Below are 21,929 nucleotides of genomic sequence, written 5' to 3'. Positions count from 1 at the left end.
TGAACATTAATAAGGCAATATAATTACTATATTTGCCTGTATATATTCTCAATTAATTTCGTTAGCAAAGAAAAGGCTATAATATTTTAATTGATTAAAAATAAATCTAATCTTTACTATGTCATTTCAAAAAGTTATTCAGCTACTTACTGTTCGAATATATGTTTTTAAAAATATTTAATTAATTTCGAGAAAATGATGCTTTTAAATTTTTCATTGGCATTGCTAGTTTAGCAGTATCAACAAAACATATTAATACAAATAATGGAATTTCACTTCATTTTTCATGTGTTAAGTTAGAACCGGGCGCTCGTACATTTCTGATTTTGAAAAATTGCTAAGATTTTGAATAGTTCATGGAAAGTAAAGCAATTTAATAAGATATTTAGCTATCCAATAAATTATCTCAGAATTTTCTGCATTCTTGAAAACATTTTCCTAAATTAAAACCTACCTTCTACTTTTGTTTAAACATGGCATTTCCATAAACTTCTCACCATCTAAGACATTCGTAAGTATATCACATTTTGTCTCTCTAATATCATACAATTGATCTCCGAATGCCATATTTTCTAAAACTCAAAATTTGGAAAAGCAATGTGTCTTTATTTTATAAATTTATTAATTATGGAATTGAGAAACTCAGAAATTAGGAGTTGTGGCTATACTTTCGAACATAATCATTTCAATTACATGAAAAGTCTACTACAAACGAGTTTCATCGCAAAAAAAATTGTAAATAAGCGTACAAGATTTTTGAAAGAAAAGTATAAAGAAAGACAAAAAAAATTAATTTGTGTGGAATCCCAACCTTAATTTAATCTAAACTTTTTATCGGCTATTAATTTATTTTAAAGAGCATTACTGATAGAATAAGAAATGACGAAATCGAACGAACAAACGACATAAAAAGTATTGTTCATAAATTACGGTATTCTAATCCTAAATTATTGATGAAAAAATATGCATTGAATAAATAATATTAATTAATACGAGATTTTCTATTTAAAAAATATTGTATTAAGGAATCACATTGAAAACATATTAGGCAACTATTTGAAACATGAAAACTCAATAAATTCACAAGCTCGTATTTATAGAGCTGCTAAATAAAAATAATAAAATCAACGTATTTTTTTTAGTGTTCAATCATGTGATAAGAAACGACAATTTTAGAATGCCTCTAAATGTGTCTGTTGTCTTTACTGACTATTAGTAAATTGTCATATAAGATAAAATCTCAAGGGAATTAAACTTCTTATTCAATTCTTTCCGTTCAAAAAGTTTTCAAATTATCAGAAAATTTCAGGGTAGTTTCCAAATTATTCAAAACCTTAACATCGCAGAAGCTTTAATTCTGCAATCAAACGATTATTACTTTCAAGCTATTATGTAAAACTGATTTTTATTGTCAGTGATCTTTTGCCTGTTATCTTATTAAAAGAAAAGAAAAGAATGCACTGTTAATACATTGATTCCATATCATTTTTACGTAATTTCTTGAGAGTTGCCCCACCCCAATGAAGGAACGATAATAAGGGAATTTGTCTTTTTACTTGCAAAAAAAATGTATTTCAAGAGATGACATAAAAATCCATCATTCAAAAAGCACCAGAAATTTCCAAGATCTTCAGACTTAACCGACATCATTAGGAAAAAAAAATGTCACTTTTCATAATAAGCCGATGAACATAAAACCACTCATCGTAAGTCGCGAATTAGGGTCATCAAAGATGGAGTGAAAAAAGAAAAATTAACACGACATCACACTTACCTAAAGCCCAATATCCATACTTAAATGTCAGCCTAATCGACAGTTGCGTGTTTCCGCGAAATTCTTCATCTCAATTTAAGTGGGCCCGAACAGGCTAGGAGGAAGTACAATCCAGATTTTATCGAAGTGAATAAACGATTCCACACAAACGGCCATCATTCAAAAAGTGGTCTTCATAAACGATCATTGGATGGCATTTAAAAGATGGTCCTTATCTCATCTCATTGTGTCTCACCTCTTTAGGGGCCTCTACGAACTTATGACTCCATTTAATGCTTCACTGCACGTTGAAACAATCCAAACCCTCCCCAGAGACAATGGAGAAAAGGGATTAGCGGTAACGCCCAAAAGTGTCGCAAACAAACAAAGGAAATAGAGTTTCTTTTTTCGTTCATGTGTTAGCGGATTGAGAGGGAACGGTTTTGAGATGCTGTGTGATGTTTGTGATGCAAACAAACTTGAGGCCGAGCCCCTGAAGATGTTTTAGAAAAAGCGTACATATTTAAGAGGCGTTTGTCAGCTTGTTAATGATTAAGCTAACAGGAGTTTCAAAATATATGCCTATTGATTCTTTTATGAATGGTTAATGTAGATTTTTATAATTAAACTAAATAATTCACGGAGGTAAAATAATACAATTAAAATATTTTTAGTTTAAAACTGCTACCGTCTGAAAGCTTTTAAATACAAAAATAATATTTAAAGAATTTCTCCCTTTCTTTTTGGTATTGAATATCTTTAAAAAAGAAAGCTGAAAATTTCTAAGCAATATATACAGGGTGTCCCAAAAAAATGTATACACATTTTAGCAGCTGATAACTAAGTTATTTCTACTTTCTTTACATACTGAACCCATTGAACCGAGTGATGGCAGACAGACTTAAATTTGAAGGAAGAAAATTTATTCTAAAATGCTACTGGAAGTATGAAAATGCAGTAGAAGTGCAAAGACAATTTAAGAGGGAGTTTAACAAAGAACCACCTACACGAGTTACCATAACTCGAATTAGAGATAAGTTTGAAGCTGATGGAACTGTTCAGGACGTCCATAAACCTGCAACAGTTGTTCAATTGAGGGAAAACATTGAACATGAATGTACGAATATCCCAAGGGAATTGTTCCATCATGTGTGCTATTCCATCGCTTCGCGTTGTCAGCAGTGTCTGGAGCAGAACGGACATCAGTTTGAGAACAAGACAATAGATATATGCAATCAGCGATAACAAGACAATAGAATGATATTTGTAGAATCTTTTACATGTTGAAAATTATTCAAATTATAATAAACCCCAAATTTACAATTATTTAAAGTGTGTATACATTTTTTTGGTACACCCTGTATATATATATAGAGAGAGGGGGGGATAACTTTTGTTTCTTTTACCTTTCCATGTTGACCAATGGGAATTTTTTCCTCATTTTATGTTTTTTTTAATGGTTTTCTCAAATGCATTAAATTTTGTGCATAATTTTGTGTATAAACTTGAATGTTTTTGTTTTGTATATATTAGTATTAGTTCATTTCCTTATAGCAGTATTTTCAATGGGATGATAGTCTACTTTTTAACGTTCATTCGCTAGTCGTAACACAAAAAAAGCTTATTTTGAATATCAACCTCCTGATGAAATTTATTCTGTGATATTTTCTCCATATTACCTTTTTCCAATTGTTATTTTATGTTATGAGTTTTCTTATATGTATAATTAACAACGCTTTTCATCTATAATTTCTACATAAAATTCCTACAATTCACATTTAAGTTTTAAGAAATATTTAAATAGAAGATATATAACCTCGTTTGACCTAGAAACTTATTATTGCCTTTTAATAGAATAGTTTCTCTATTCTTTCTGCTAGAAATCAGTCAAAGTGATATTTAAAGTGAATTATATAATGAATTTTACTCAAAAAAACTTACTGATCTAAGGAAATGAAATAATTAAAGTAACCTCAAATACCCAAAATAAAACAGAAAGTGGAAAAAAAATATTTGCAATTTCAAAAAATGGAATTTCTATAAAAAAAAATCCAATGAATGACATTGGATGTTGTACTTTCTTTGAAAAACATCACTCTTAAAATTTTTGATTATTGCTTTAATATCTATGAATTTAATACTGGTTTAAAATATTTAAGAGGTAATGTTTTAGAAAAAATTAAGTTTCTTTCAAAAGAAGATTATACTTCGTTCGAATTATGTATTAACCAGAAAAACTTCACTCTATAATATTTAAGAGTATAAAAGGTCCATTTAAAATAAAAACGTACATATTTTCTATTTGTTATTTTTCCTATTTATAAATTTTATTCTTCAAATATTCGTCCGACTCGTTAATTGAAGTCCTTTCCCCTTTAAGTATCATAAAAAAAAATATAAAAAAACATCCATTTAGATAATTACAAATGAAAACTTAGAGTTAAAACAAGAAAAAACATTAGCAAAAAAACAAACAACAATAGGACTCGCATCAACCGTGGTCTAATCGACTAGAGTTTTAAACAAATTATCACAATATGTACCGTGCATCTACTTGACTTTCATGCTCTCACGAACAGCGAGATACTTAATTTTTGATATTTTAAGATTTATGGATAGTACAATTTATAGATAAGGAAACTCGGCCGTATAAATATATGTTTAACCAATGGCAATTCGTGATTGTGGTCATGGCATGGCTATAACTTATAACATCTTGTATAGTGAATCATTTCGACATAAATTAAATAATTTCAGTTTAATTAGTTCTGAATAGTTTTAGTTAAGAATAAGGAAGAAAGAATAATTAATATATTTTTGAAAGAAAATAAGAACTGATTTATTTTTGAATTTTAGTCATATTTAGGTTTGGAAATTACTATATTTTAACTAATTACACTTCAAAATTTAATTGCGGAGTGATTTTTTCGATTATGTTTATATCAGTCCAACAGTAAAAAGAGACATGAAATTGTAAAATTAATATGCCTACACAACAAAGGCCTTTTTTCTTATTTATTCACAAGCAAAAAATTATTATATAAAAATTTAATAAATTATTCATTTATGATTCCTTTGTTTATTTTCCTATTTATTTTTAAATTTTAAAAGAAAAATGTTTAAAATCTCGCTCTCTAGTATTGTACTATCGATCGGACCTACCTCCCTTTATAAAGCATAAAGTGAAAACAAATCCGTTTGTTACTGTACATGCGAAATAACGGTAAAACGGTGTTGATTTAGAGGACGCAACTTTTTTCCTAATCTACGAAGAGCTAATCGCATTTCTCCTACATTTTTTTTTTTTTATGAAATTGAAAACTCTTAAAGATATACTGCATTAAATGGCTGGACTCGTCAAATATAATCAAACAACTTAATGTTTAATACCTTTACTAATTACTTAATACCTTTTTTAGGGTATAATACCAATTAAATATATCCTAAAAAAGCTCGGATGCAGCAATTCCGCAATACCTATGCACGAGGTGACATGTATATTACACATTAACTATGTTTTGTGAGAAAAAACTGATTAAATACATTCGAAAAAAATACTAATTATGTATTGAATTTAAAAAAACAGCACGCAACATTAAATGAAAAACTAATTTTAACTAGTATTTATACTAATCACGCATGTAAGATAGAATCTATATTTAAATAGTTCTAGTTCTTATTAGAAAAGAATGCAATCAATTGAAATCACGTGACTGTCATTTTAACTGTCTTGTTATCTGAACTGATAGCCATATGATTAAATGGAAATCGTGTGAATTTCCATCTAATTAACACTACTCAGCTTTTAATTTGGCTTAAATCAGAAGCAACTACAAACAAAGAAATAAATTATCATTAAAATTTTAAACAATTGCTATGATAATTGGTTGTATCCCCGTTAATTTAAACACCCTATTTTGTAAAATACTTTCTTTGTCTTTTAAAATATAATTTACAAATAACATTAGATACATCTAATTTTAGATTAACAAACTTTAAATTATTTTTTTTAAAAAAATCCTGGTGGTTTGTTATTATTTTTGTAATTCAAATTCTCATAACGAAATAAAATTTTAAACTTTCATTAGTTCTTAAAAATAAACGTTTTAAGCGATTAACAACTGCTTAGACAGACACAAATCATTTTCATTAAATAAATAGATTTGAAATTATCTTTAAAATTTCTAATGTCGAATGGAACAATGCAGATATACTTACATTTCAACATCGAATTTCATTCGAAATAGCGAGCTGAAATCACAGTTAGAGATGTCCCTAACAATAACCTGACAGTTCCATTGTACGAAAACTATTGTTCATTCCATGAGGAATTACGAACAATCCAAAGTTAAGCAACTTTCAAAAGTGGGAAAAGCACAAGCTTACATCCATTCAAATATCTTTATGTTGCCACTTTTGGGAAAATAAATATAAGAATAATTTTGCGAAATATATAAAAGAGAAAATCCCATGCAATTTTCAAGATATCCAGCTTTAGATTTCTACTCTGAATTGAACTTTGTGACTTTTCCCACGATTGTTCTAAAATTTCCCTTTGACTGAAAGCGAAAATAATTCTGCTGGAGAAAGTTTGATAAATTTAAAAATAAATAAAGCTACAAAATGAAGAGAAATAAGCTGCATGTTTCTTTGTGGTTGTAAGAAAGATTTTCTGTGATTATTTTTTTAAGTTAACAATACTATTGTTTTCAAAAAAAGATTTTTGCCCATTTTGTGGTTGATTTTAAAATAGGATACAAAGAAATTTAAGATAAAATGGCATATTCAAGCTCAAGAATTAATGTGAAAGAGAAGGTTTTTTTTAATATTAATCTTATCACAAATCTCAGAATCATAAGTGAATTGAAAAATAAACTTTAAATCTTAAGTATCACTAAAATTGCATACAATTAAATCTGCATTTGAGATTGATGCAAGATTTAAATTTACCACCATTCGCGCAGTAAAGTATTGGCAACCCTATTTTAAAAAAATCATTTGATAGCTGATAGTTTAGGTTTAGTAAAAAATGGAGCATTACACGATAGAACAACGTGTTTTTATTGTTGAACAATATTTCAAAAATAACGAAAGTCTGGTTGCTACAGTTCGAAAAGTTGGGAATTGGCCCCCTAAATCGTGTGATTTAACACCATTGGATTTCTTCTTATGGAGTTATTTGAAGTCAAAAGTCTATGCCAACAAGCCCATAAGCAATTTTTCATTGAAGTAGGTTATTCAACAATGCATCAACGAAATTCAGCCACATTTATGCAACATGATCATGGAAAATTTCGGCAAAAAAATGAGTATGTGCCAGCAAAGCCGTGGAGGCTATTTGTCTTATGTGTTATTCCATGCATTATTCTATCATGTGTACTTTGCGATTCTATCAAAATATAACAATTTAAAAGGGAAAAAACTTGTTTTTTTTTATTTATTTAATTCAAATTTCGCATTAAAATGTTGCTCTATCTTGTAACGGCCCATTTTTACTAACCCTACACTATCAGCTGTCAAACAATTTTTTTAATAAGGTCGCCAATACGTTACTGCAAATTCAAATCTTGCCTTAGTTTTGGGATATCCTTTATATTTAAAAAAAACTATCTAATTAGAAAAGATTTATCAATATTTCAAAAAAAATTGATACAATCGAATTATTAATAACAATATATGATATATGTAATTTTCTCCATGCAGTTAACATTTCTTAAAAATGCTTATTCTAGGGAATTTATTAAATAAATTAATGAACATGAGATGCGAATAAATATATTAATCTAGGTTTTCCAGTCTCTAAATTTAGAAATTTATTTATATTTAATGCATAAAAAAATCATTGTAAGTTAAAAAGAATTTCATACCTGTATACAGAATCTTACAAAGATACAGAATAAATATTTACTACATCTTATATTATGTATGATGAAAGATAAGGCAATCTACCTCGAAATAAAAATTTATTAGTTATTTTTAAAATTAAGAAAATGAGCACCATAATATGAGGAACTAGCATCACAAGAAAAAAATCGTTTTGAATAATAGTTGGATATATTCATTTTCAAAAAGTAATATCTAAAAAAATTAATGCAATAAACGACTGAATTTCAGTATCATGACGTATTTTACATTTCTACTATTACAAAAAATATAGGAATCTGAAAATAAATAGTTTGCGGTACGTATTTCGCCTTATCAGCAATATGAAAACGATAGAAAAAAGAGATTAATATAATATAATTAATGGATTAATTAACTATTTTGTTTTTGATCATTTCAGTCAAACGCAACAATTATAAAAGATCAAACCCATTTAAAACATGATAAGGGATTTCGTTCTAAAAATAAAAGATATTAATATTTTTGTTTTTAAATAATAAATGATAAAATAAGATTGAATTGTGAATGATATTTAAAAAGTCGCTACAAATCTTGATACAATATTATTTATTGACTTATTTATTAATTTTTTTTTTGAAAAAGTGAAAATAATATGAGATCTATTCATTTATATTTCATATATTAATGGCATTGTTCCGAATACTGAACTATAGAAATGCCAATGTATAATGGAAATAAATTATGTGCAAAAGATACAAATACGCAACAAATTCAGAAAAAACAACCCACTAAGTTCATTTGCCGTCATAAGGTCATTTTTAATTAGAATACATTAACTCAATGCAAAGAAAGTTTGTTTCACAATCAACTTTTGTCATTTTCTGCAATAACTCGCATGATATATTTTATACCGTCTTAAAATTCCAAATTTTCACCAATAATACCAATTTAATTAATTTTGTTGATTCAATTTTTATTAATTTCTCAAAAATTAATTTAAAAATTGAATGGATATAGACGAGTTCGAAATAAAGAAATATATAGACACTCCGTTGTTAGACTATGATGAAATTTAGAGCATTTTTACCTGTTCTTTTTATTTCTATTTTATTTTTTTAGATTTTGGTAAAACTATTTTTATTAGTTTTATAAGAATTTGAAAACTTATTTATTAAAAATAAGATTGTATATGATAAAGAAATTTTTGCATACTATAATAAATTATATAAAATAAGGTTTTTCATTATAAATAAGTTACTTAAAAAGCATTTATTCCGTTGAATGCTAAAATTAGATTTTTATTTTTCTGTATATGACGCATAATTAAGATTTTTCGCACAAATATGAAAATATAAGCAAGGTTTTAATGAACTTTTTCCTACAATTGACAAAAAACACAAATTTTTCTTTCAATATACGAAACCTATGCTAAAAACTAATGCTCAGATTTTATTTTTATTTTTTGGTAGTTTTAAAATTAAGTATTTCTAAATATAATAAATGCCAATCAAATAAACAACATAAAGTATTTTCTTAGAAAATGATTTACAGGAGGACTAAAAATACATTTGATAAACAAGTGGGATTTTTAATAAGCACCCAATTTGAAGAAAATTGAAATTTTAAAATTCAAGGAAAAATTTGTTTTATTATATTTTTACAGTAAAGTAAAAGCAATATAGCAAATTAGGTCATTCGCTTAATTTTGTTTAGAACTCAAACATCATTAATAGCGAAAATCGTTTAAAATTAGAAATAGTAGAAATTTCCTTATTTGTCTGAAATATTTTTATTATTGTGATTGATCAATGTACATATCCTCATTTAACTCAAGTAGAATAATTCATTATATGTATGTTTCGGTCAGAGCTAATGATCAATTATCACTGGATAACCTAAAATCCGATGGACTGTTCCATTTAATACCAAAATGGGTCAACTATTTTTCAGAACATTGAAAAAAAAATCACTTTCCAAAAAGTCATGCAAAGAAAAGGTGTGGTTGCACTCTAAAATTTATAATGAAAAGAAAATTTAGTTTATGTATAACTTTAAACATGCATGTCTGGAAAAAAATTATAAGAATGAATTCCAAATTTGGAAATATAATCTAAAAATAGTTTATTATAAGGTAATTATTACAGCCAAAAAGAAAATTTTCAAGGAATATCCTCCGATATTCCGATATATTCCGATTTTACAAGAAAATTTGTCAGTTTTTTTATTGACAGAACCTATAATCGTTCATCAGTTTTAGCAAGAATCAATTTTCTTGGTGAGAAAAATGATGGTTTTTTAGGTCTTTTCAGTAACTATTCATGACTTGCTAAAATATTCAAAGATTAAAAAAAAAAAAAAACACTCGAAACCATGGAGAAAATTTTTATTCTTTTATATTCAGAATTTTTTAGACATGGCAGCACAATTTTAAAAAAAATGAATAAAAATATGTCGCGTTGAAATACCAGCTCTTAAACAAATGTGCAATTTAGTTCTAAAACAGAAACTATCGCAAATCCGAGAAATTAATTTGACTTCCTTGTTCTGTGTAGTAAGAAGAGAGAGAATAGCTGAGTTCGAGTTAACAAAATTTCAATTATATATTCTGATTTCGCCTTTATAGAATTATCTAGAGTTTCAAATTATTGATATCTAATAAAAATTAATACGAATACAAGCGAGTAAAATTTAACAATATTTAGGAAGTTATCATCCAGAAGAACAAGATTTTATTTCATACGGGTCATTAGCTTTTCTTATTTCCAAAGCCTGATTAAGATTTAATTCCTATGCTTTAACTAATTTTATTTTATATACAAAAAATAAAAGATTATATATCATATATTTAAAATAAAATATTTGACCAATTCTGACAGTATGTATTTGACGAGTATTATGAAAAAAGTACAACATTTTGCGTTATGACGAATTTATTTGTCTGGAGTAACAAATAGTGACAATTTGCAGTTTGAATTACAATTTTAATAAAAACTCAAAAATATTAGTAAATTTTAAGATGTTTAAAATATTTTGAGGCCAGGTCGAAATCAAAAGAACAAATAAAAGATTACTATGCGTTTTACCGTGCTTTGCTCAATATCATTTTCTAACAGCAAATTAAAATAATAAATTAATGTTTTATGTTTCTTTTTGTTCATATGCAAAAAATGTATGTTAGTTTAAGTAAATAATTAAATATGATTAAAGAATTAAAAAAATAAAAGTCGTCTCATTGCAACATAACTTCATATTACACATACTCTGTGTTTGACGAACGTACTCTTCATCGCTGAATTTTTGAGAAACAATTTAGATACACATTTTCCGAAGAGGTCGAAAAAGTTAGCTGGTTAAAAGGGCAAACAGCAACAACAGCAAAAAGCAACAAAATATCCATACAGTTATTAATGGTTAATTTTATATTTAACTTTACGAGTGGGATTGGCCGTAACAAGTAAGCATCATAAGTATACAGGATACACAGCCTTCTAGTTTTTAAATAGTTTAAATAAACAGAAATGTCCTTTTTTCTTCCCGAACATGGATTTCACACTTTGCCCTTTAATTAACTTTATTTTTAAATTAATTCAACTTTTGTAAAAGCTAAATATTTATTTCTACTTTATTTGCATCTGTTTTAGATAATTATTCTTTTATAAAAAAATCGATGTCTTTCTTATATCAGTTTCAATGTTCTATTGCGATGCATTCTTGGAACTCAAAAAAATCTTCTTTATTTTACTCAAAAAATTTTATTATCTTCATGTTTATATTTTTCTTGTCTAGTCCCAAGCAAAGATAACAAAAAAAAATGCTATCTTTGCTGATTATTATTTTTGATTGTTTGTTGTCAAAGACTTCATATTATTTCTTGTCCTGTTTATTTTATAGAGCAACAAAACTTTTCATACATCGTAAAATGTTATATTATAGCTTTGTTATGCTTTTAATAAAAAAAAATGAAAACTAATTCAACGATCCGTGAAATACTCTTGCGCAAGATTAATCGCTTTTCTATTTTCAGCATGTTAAGTTTTTACAGATTACATATAATTATGAATACTCTTTGTGTATAAAAAAAATATAGTTTTCTTCAAAAAGGAATCGAAGCTTATTTTTAGGGAAAACGGAGGGGAAAAAATAGTCTTTGAAACAATAAATGCTTTCACAATGATTATTTCACTTCAAAATCATCTTAAATATTCTATATATTCTAAGCGCAATATATAAATATAAAAAGAATGATAAATTTACCAGAGATTTAATTGTATGTAACTAATTATTAAAGTGAAAATCTTGATGAAAATTTAAAAAAGATTTCTCAAGCAAAATTAAACACGTAGTGGATAAAATCCACTTAAGGATGAGGAAAAAGAAATCACAAAGATAATTGTTGTTGTTGTTTCTTTTTGCCGGCCGGCATATACAAATTAAGTTAAATTTTGTTATCCATAAGTGGAATATACAAAAAAAATCCCATATTCTGAAAAAAAATTGTTTTCCGATAATTTAATAAACACTGAAAAGAGAATAAAGAAAATCCTGAACCATTTGCATTTTAAAAACTATACTCTTTGTATTTTTACAAAGAATATTAAACATTCATTTGAAAATTAATTGTTAATTTAACTATGCATTTTTTGCTAAAAATGATATAAGAAATTCAAAATAAATTATAAAATAAAAAATTTTACGAATCTTACAAATGTGAAAGAGACAAAATAATTGCACTTGATATAAAAATAAGTAAGTTACTAGCTTTCCTTTAAAAGAATTTATTAAATAAAATCAAGCTCTGTAACTCTAATATTTGTAATATCTAAAAGATTCCTATAATGAAATTATAAAATAATAATAACTTACATAAATTTTAGCAAATATTTATGAACACGAAAAAACTATATTTATTTTATTTAATTCTTTATAAAATGGATTACTAACATTGAACAAAACTATTCTTTGTATTTTAAATACACTTGTCACATACATGCATAAAGCAACATAAAATTCATATTATATTGAAAAAATTATTAAAAATATCTTTTGCGTTGAACTTTTTCCTTATATGACATTCAAAGGAAATTAATTAATCACTCAAAATATTAATTATACTAAAAAATGAACGAAGAAATGTGTCATTTAATTTTTAATCACTGCAATCTTTTTAAAATCATAATAAGAAATGAGATATATATTTCAATAAAATTTAAATACAGTCTTTAATTAATTACAAATTAAATACCTCTTTTTGTATTAAAATCCTTCAAATTCTTAATGAAAACACCGAAAACCGGCGACGAAAATCCTCAAGGTAACGTCACTCGCCGCCGAACAATTGCACACCTTCCATTTCTGCAAGTATTAAGCAACACACTCTTGAATCACCTTGTGGTCTATTAAAACCTAATGACAGTGATGCGCTCGTAGAAAACGGACAGTATATATCATTTCCCATTAACCTACTTTAACGCGACAAACATAACTGAAAGGGTGCTCGACGAAAAATAAAGAATGTATGTCACACAATACCATAGTATGGACCACGTGCGCTTTCAGAAGAAAAGCGTCCAAGGTTCTACTTGCAGCAGCTCGAAACTCGCATGTTTGGAATTCTGGTTTTTCAGATCAAGATTCGCCCGGCACGATGTCCGAAGAAATTTCGACGATTCGTCTTAGCGGCGATGAGACCTCAATTTGCTATTGAATCTAGTCTTTGAAAAGGAACTAACCTACATTTCCTGCAAAGCGTTTTTTATAGTGTTGTTGTTTATTTAAATGGCGGCATCTCGTGACTTTGATCTCGATTAAAAGTTGATGCGGAATCGATTTCGTACGTGATTTTGGTGGCCTGGTTCTTTTCCTTCCTTTCTCTGTTAATATCGTGATAGTTATTGGTTTTCGGTTTTACCGAAACTATGATAATTAATTGATTTCTTAGCTTAATACAGCTCGATTTTATTTATTTTTTTTTATAATTTTAAGATCAATTGCTAAAATAAGTGAGCATTAGAAAATAAATAAAAATTATTTCAAAAATTAACGCAACTTTTGTATACGTTTTCAAAAACTTTGAAATCCCATACTTTAATCACATATTTATAAAAAGAAGATTTCGTTTTTAATTTTTTTGTACTTATAGAGTATATAGTATTTTTATATAGTAGTATATAGTATATACTACTATATATATTTTATATATTTTTTATATATTTTATATATATTTTTTATATATATATTTTATATATATATTTTATATATATATTTTATATATATTTTATATAGTAGTATATAGTATAGTAGTATAGAGTATATAGTAGTATATATAGTAATTTTACAAAAAACGAAAATAAATAAAAACTATTTCAAAAATTAACGGTACTTTCGTGTATGTTTCTAAAAACATTGAATTGCAATACACGAATCTCAAATTTATACAAAAGAAGATTTAATTTTTAATTTTTTATGCTCAATAAATAATCTAACAAAAAATGAAAATAAATAAAAACTGTTTCAAAAATTAACGGTATTTTTGTGTATGCAATCAAAAACATTGAAATGAAATGCATGAATCATATGTTTATAAAAAAAAGATTCAATTTTTAATTTTTTTATAAATAATTTTACAAAAAAAAATTTATTTAGAAGGCAAAGACAGAAATGCTGCTAAAATAAAATAATTATTCAAATTACATAATGTATCTGCATGTGTAACTCAATAACTTTCTAATTGATATGAAGATTAACTTAATTATGAATTAAAATTACAAATGCAATTAGAATTGCAGAAATATTGAGTCAAAACTATGAATGGTACATGCATGCTTCAATGCTTGAGAGAAAACTTCATCGTTTGAAATGCTTCGAGCATCAATACAAGAAGATTCTAAAACTTCTCAACTACATCGAATTACATATAGAAATGAATATCGAATGAAAGAATTATAAAAAATATATATACATTTCTAAAAATTAACACTCTTCTGACCAATTCAATAAAAAAATTAAATTCATTATTATTTTTGATAAAATTGCTTTCGATTTGCATAAGTGACAATGTATATCCATCAGATCAGACTGTCTCTACTGAAAATTGTTTTACCCAATGTTAAATTTAATAAATTTATTTATTTTAAACTGACATGAATGATTTTTTGTTAGACTTTTATCCTGTACAAAACATTTCAAATTAAAAACATTAAAAATACTCAAAGAAAATTTTTTTTAGATTTGGGAAGATAACTTTTATTTACAATTTATAAAAAAATTAATAAAATTTTGCATATTTTATTTAATGTAATTGAAACGATTGAAATCCTTAATTTTGATTGATTGTTTAAATGAAGATATTTGCTAAGCCAAAGAAACAGTTTCAAGATATTTTCTTAATATAATTTTTTCTAAACAAAAACAATATTTTAATTTATTGATTTTGCAAAGCCCTTATTATTAAATTTTAAAAAGAAACGCTTTTTTTGATATTCTCAAATTCCATGTTCAAATGTCGATACTAGTATTAAATTTCCATTACACATCCATTTTAAATCATCAAATGGAACGAACTTTGCTTATTATATGACTATAGCTATGACAATTATTTGTAAGTTAAAAGATAATTTTAAAATATTAGCAGAAATTCCCATAATTCCATTTGTTTCTTACTTTCAAATGAATTGATATTAATTAATTAATTCTTCTAAATCTACCCATTAATGAAAAAAAATAATGAATTTCTCACAGATTCTCAGACGATAAATTAATTTTAAATAACTTCAAATGCATTCAAAAAGCACAGTTATAAAAATAATTAACATTTTCAAAATTATTTTATAAAATACTTTAATTCCAAGAACTAAACTTTTTATCTATTTTAATAAAGTTTTTTTTAATCTATTTTAAAGTTTTGCATTTCTTCTGGCCAAAAAGATATTTATCATATTTATATTAAAATAATACAACAAAAAAAATAGTGCGGATAAAAAGTTTTGGATCAAATTATAAAATTATTTTTAGGACGGCAAGTACTCAACAATTTGAATAATTTACTAATATCTATTTTAGTGTCCAGTTTAATCTATATTAAAATATAATTTTCAAAATGCTCATTTTTTATCGCTTATAAATCAATTTCTACCTCTTCATATACTTACAAATGAAATAGGTTTTGCCTTTATGCAGTATATTTACACAATTATCTTCAAAATTAAAACTACGCAACTCAGTAGTTTGTACACATTAGATAATATTATGTAAAATTTTACTATCAAAAACATAGAAATAAAAATATATTCCTATATATTACATCTGATAAAATTTATATTAACAATAAAAAGGTAATGAATATAAAAGGTAAAATTAAGAAAAATATTTACTATTCATATAAAAAAAACTTCTAACAAGCTACATAAAATTAAAATAGAAAATACTCAAAAAATTAAAGTAGAAAAATTATACGTAGAATGCCTAAATTTTTCTCTTAGCCAAATAACCAATATTCCAACCTTTTAAATGGCATCTATTAAAAGTCATTCGTTGAATTTTAAATTCTATTTTCAACATTTGTTGACAATTCCAAGTCCAATTTTTTTTCATAGTATCACCTATTAGAATACTTAAACTATATTTTGTTTCATTTTGAATAACATTAAGTGCATCTGCTCACGAGATACATATATTGTTTTCATGCTTTTCGTGCTAATTTTCAAGGCAGATGTCATTTCAATTCTCCAACTTCAGGATTTCCTCAGTTTTATTTTGTTTTCAAATTCTAATCTAAGGCATTTGACCCAAGTTCAAGCAAAAAAGTGTTAAAAATATTTTGAAAACGTTATAAAATTTAATATCCTACCTACCTGATGCATATAAAATATCGCCTCCAGTTACCTAGTTTCCTGCCTATTTGAGACCCCTAAGGGGAGGTCGACCTCTATTTTAGAAACTTCACGTGTTCCAATTTCCGTCGGCTTCCGCCAAATAGTGACCTTTTTTCTCGCCATCCAAACAATCGCCTGATGAAAAAGTAAACAAACAAATGCAGAAGAAGAAACACCCTTCGGTCAGGGAATAAAAAGGAAATGCGGGAAAACGTGACTTAAGTTGTAGGTTGGTTATTCCGCTGGTTTTTTCCATCTTTCTTGCAAATCTGGTATGGCAGTCGCTAGTGGGGCGTATCCAAGGACAAAACTGATAGTAATGAGTCGGAACAATGGTCTCAGAAGATGTTTGAGCGATATAAGAAAGAACTAAAGAAACAGTGCGAAACCTTTGTTGTCAGCTGAGAAAACAGTGGAATTGCATAAAACCGTATCTTTATTTAAGGAATTTTTCTCCTTTTGAGGCATTTTTTACTTTTTTTAAATGATTAGAATCTATTAAAAGCATGAAAAACAATTTTTTTTTCTGGGGAATTTCAAGACGCTTGACAAGAAATGAAAAATTTTAATACATGCACGTTATTTCTGTCACTCTTAAAGGCTTAAAAAATTTAAAATATTTCTGCTTAAAAATGTTTTTATTTTTATTTCGACCTAATGAAGTATGAAATTCCTCATCCACTTCAAAAGTTTTAGCAAAATTGCTAACCATGCTTTCTTCATCATCTGGAAGTTAACAATTTAGACTTCTGTTTTTCGTCGTAATCGACCAATCTTGACTTAGCTAAATTAGATAAATTAAATTTGAATCCGAGATTGAAATACCTATTAAATATTTGAATTTATATTTAATAAATAATAAAAATTTTAATATCAAAATGCTTACAACTATTTTTTAACAAAGAATTGTTTTTCATTTTTTGAAACTGAAATTTTCTGTTGACTGAAATAACTTGACTTAGTTAAATTATATTAATTAAATTTGAAACTGAGAATTGAAATACGAATTAAATATTTGAATTTATATTTAATAAATAATAAAAAAATCTAATATCAAAATATTTGTAACTGTTTTTACAAGTGAATTGTTTGTAATTATAAGTTTTTGTTTTAAATTTTTGAATAGGATATTGTTGTACCATCCAAAATTTTTATAGCAGAGACAGATATTTTTTCTTCGAGATTTAGTACCCATTCCCTAAATTATTTGTCTTTTCTTTTGAATCAATAGTTATCCTATCTGTTATGTTTAAAAAATATTAAGATCTGTGACTACGTTCGGGATTAATTTTTTGAAAAATTTTAAATAAATTTTTGCATAAAATGAATTGAAAACAATCTATGAAACTCAAATATACCAGCTAAAAACCAAACTTTTTTTTAAAAAAAATTACAAAAATTATGATTTTTGGCTTTTAAAAAACTATTCAAAGCAATAATTTCTAATTTAGAAGTTTATCAAATGATTGTTCAAACTCTAGAAAATCTTGCACAAGCTTATTTCCTATTTCCTACAATAAAAAATAAACTATATTTATATCCAGTCTTTAAATATTGGGGCTCGACTGATAAATAATATGAAGTTTTCAACGTTTTCAATTTTCTTTTTCAGATCGTAAAGCACTAAAATAACCACGGAATATTTTTAAATGAACAGATTGCTTGTTTTTTAATTCAGAAATTGCAGAAAATACTGTTAAATTCTTATACTCTATATTTATTCTACAACTCTTTGTTCTGGTTTAGAACAAAGCCTGTACGTTAGATTTGAATATATAAAGTTTCTCGTAAGAAAAACTCTACGAAAATTTACAATGTGAGAAAAACATGTAAAACTTGTATGACAGGAATTTAAAAGTCAACGAAACTTCCCAAAAAAGGAAATTAAAAACAAAATTCAATTTTTTTTATGAAGAAGAAGGTTCAGAAATTAAGAATATTGAAAAAAAATTATATTCTTAAAAAATATTTGAAACATAGTCACCAATCTTGAACAAAAAATCAATTGTGCTAGATGAATTTATGAAATTGCAATTTTCATACATTTAATATGCATCCGACCAAAGCACCATATAATTTCTAAAGATTAAGACAAATCTAATTGGCTTCAAATTATTTCAATCTGAAATATCTATTTATAATTATTTTTGAAATATCTATTTATAATTATTTTGGAAATACCTATTTATGATTGTTATAATTATATTTTTCGAATTTTAAGGAAATAATAATTATTTTGCTTTAGTATAATAGCATCATTTAATCAGGCTACCAATTTCAATGGCGATAATTTTTATATACATAAAAGTTTTTTTAAAAATATTTGTAATAACTCCAAAGAACAAACAAAATTTCTTGATTCTTCTTTCATAAGACCAACTTCCTGCTCTCACCGGTTATATTTAGTTCTCATTGAAATCACAAGTTTAAATAATGTAATCTGAGGTCAGGAGATATGATTTTCGCAAATGCTCCGATGCATTTCAAATCAACAAGCCGAATCAATCAGCTCAATCAAATGTGTAGATTTGAAAACACCGCATTTTGTAAATCCATGAGCGCTAAAATAAGAATTAAAAAAACAAGTTAAAAAACGCCTCTGAAAAATAATCTGAATTAAAAATAGAATTACAAAACATATTATTACCTTTTTCCATACACTTCCGACATGCAAGCACGAATATGCTCTGTTGATTTTTAGATATATAAAATCAGCATCCGTTAAATTCACAGTTGAAAATAACTCTTCCACCACGTTAAGCCGTTTCCAGCAGAGAACAGTAGGGGCAAAAGGAACAATGCATAATAAAAGTTGTTCACGAAGATACAAGCTTTTGACACTAAGTCGGTAAAAGGAGATTTCAATGGTCCCTATTCTTTTAATTATTTAGAGCGAGAGTGAACATAGCGCCAAATACAGACTCTTTCATCTATGCGTGCAAAAAACGAAGCTAAGCCTTCACTTCCTATCGAATATTGGCGCGGTCTTGGGAGATTAAATATAGTATTTCGCACACGCAAATAGCTCATGGACCTCATTTCGGTAGCCAATACTTGACCTACAAAATGGCAGTGGAAGGTCATGCCTGGAGAATCTGCTTGTATCCCAAATGGCATGGGTTAAAGTCAAAAGTCGCCAACGGCAAATCAGTCGTTGACAGATGGCGTTAATTATTTAGCCTATTTAACCCATCTTCTTTTCATTTTGTGCGACCTAGATGACAAAAAAATAAAAGAAAAATGGAATTTCTTATTGCTATTTTTGTTTTAATTGGGATGTGTAAGCCGTTAAAGGTGAGGTTTAATTTACTAAGTGTTATACACCTAATTGAGATAAAATTTGTTTTTGTTATCCGTACAAATTTTCCACGTGGGTTCATTGTAATCATTTTCACGTACAATAATCATCATTCAGGTGATGTAGCATTTTATGACTCACTCATATGAAGTAGTGGCATCAAAAGGCCATACTTGTCTTATAAAAAAATACTTTTTTATTAATTAGTCGTAAAATGTACATTCGGAGAATAAACTTTATATACTGTCAAGTAAATATTAATTCCCATTCGTAGCTTTTAAATTTAAGTACTTTAAGGTCGTGCATAATTTATTTAAACGATAGAAGATAAATTAAATTTAAACGTTTGGAGAATCAACTTAAAAGAGTAAAATGTGAACTTTATAATTTTTAACTAATTATTAGTTATTCATTTGAGTTTTGTTTCAATAAAATAATTTCTGTAGATAAAAATTACTAAAAAGTTACTTAACTTTCTGAATTTCTTTTACCTCAAATGTTCACTGTTGTCATAAAACTTTAAATTAAAAGAATACATTCTTTAAAGAATATATAATATGATGTATTTCATTAAATTATTCTCAGATATTAACTTCAAATAAAACAAATCCAAAAATCATGTTAATAAATAGGTGATGATCTCCATAATAAGATAAGCATAATTTTAAATATCATAGACTAATATGATATTGTAAAAATCTATTTTAATTATAAATGATGGTTGAAAGTAATATCTGTAGTAATTTATTTAAAATTATGAAAAGCTATATAAAGGGTATCCCAAAATAACGCAAGATTTCAATTTGCCACATTCGTGTAGCAAAGGATTAGCAACCGTATTACAAAAACCATTTGACAGCTGATTGTTTAGGGTTAGTAAAAATGGAACGTCACACGATAGAATAACTTGTTAACGCAGGACTGATTAAGTAAAAAAACAAAAAAAAACATAGTTTTTTCCCTTTAAATCGTTATATTTTTATTGAATCGTAAAGCACACAGGATAGGGCTATGTATGTAATAACATATAGGGCAAATTACCTCCACGGCTTTGCTGGCACATACGCACTTTTGTCAAAATTTTCCATGAATTTTGTATAAATGTGGCAAAATTTTGTTGAGGCAGCATTGAATTTCCACCTTCAATTCACACGAGCTTGGCACAGACCTTTGAATTCAAATAACCCCATAAAAAGAAATCCAATGGTGTTAAATCATACGATCTAGGGAACCAAATCACAAATTTTCGAATTGTGGCCCTCCAGAATTTCATTATTTTAAAATATTATTCAACAATGAAAACACGTTGTTCTATCATGTGACACTCTATTTTTACTAACCCTAAACTATCAGCTGTCAAAGTGGCTTTTTAATAGGGTTGCTAACACTTTATTACCCGAATGGTGGCAAATTCAAATCTTGCGTTAATTTTAGGGCACTCTTTACTTATTTGAAACACATCAGAAAATCGTGTGGGTATTGCAATCCATTAAAATAAATTCTTTGTATAAAAGCATTAAAAACATAAAGAAAACATTCAATAAAATCATGAAATGCACTTTATATCTCTCAATATTATATCCATCATCTATCTTTTTTTAATAAATAAATCGTTAAGTATCGTACTCTATTGTGTTTCTTAACATTGAATTTGTTATAATTGGGAATAAACCCTTTTATGACATGACTCATAAACTTCTACCCACAAACAATTCTGTCCGAGACAAGATACAATGAAAAATATAGAGTTCTTCCATACAAACCGATACAATCAAGGTTAAGGTCACAGTCGCCCACGTTTTTCTAATTGAGGTGAAATGCTACTAATAGTCCACAAAACTCTCCCACTATCTTTGCACATCAGGTTGGTGAAGAGTGCGTGGTTGATTCATTTTTTTTTTCATAAATAATCCTCCAATCATGCAATCATTTCCCCCTTTTGTCGCCAACTTCCTTGTTAGATTTCATCTAAATTTGACCCTCTGTGCACATCAATAAAAGTAACTGATCTGCATCAGTAAATAAATATATATGACTAGTACAAAACTAAAAGTTAAGTCAAGGTCCAATAAACAAGTCTGACGACTTCCGTTGCAAAAAAAAGAAGAATTAATCTAAGTATTCTCTGATCTGTCCGATCAAATAAAAAACCCGACGAACAATG

At 26.7% G+C, this 21,929-nt stretch overlaps 1 protein-coding gene across 6 annotated transcripts in view; it reads right to left on the bottom strand.

Moving 5' to 3' along the window:
• The window catches only part of LOC129962513 (uncharacterized), a 60,653-nt gene that overhangs the window by 16,772 nt on the left and 21,952 nt on the right, over nucleotides 1-21,929 (bottom strand). The window contains exon 1 of one of the 6 annotated variants that reach the window (XM_056076259.1): nucleotides 16,447-16,643. The exons of 1 other annotated variant lie outside the window; for it this stretch is intronic. In XM_056076259.1, the coding sequence (XP_055932234.1) occupies nucleotides 16,447-16,455 (9 nt within the window). In that variant the 5' untranslated portion in view covers nucleotides 16,456-16,643. Of the gene's footprint in view, nucleotides 1-1,774; nucleotides 1,996-5,971; nucleotides 6,101-12,839; nucleotides 12,995-13,126; nucleotides 13,282-16,446; nucleotides 16,644-21,929 lie in introns of those variants that run through there. 4 more of the 6 variants (XM_056076260.1, XM_056076262.1, XM_056076263.1 and 1 more) reach the window with 4 other exon arrangements.

This window comes from Argiope bruennichi, chromosome 3 (genome assembly GCF_947563725.1).
Source record: "Argiope bruennichi chromosome 3, qqArgBrue1.1, whole genome shotgun sequence".
NCBI lineage: Eukaryota > Metazoa > Arthropoda > Arachnida > Araneae > Araneidae > Argiope > Argiope bruennichi.
This window is presented reverse-complemented; position numbering and strand designations above follow the sequence as displayed.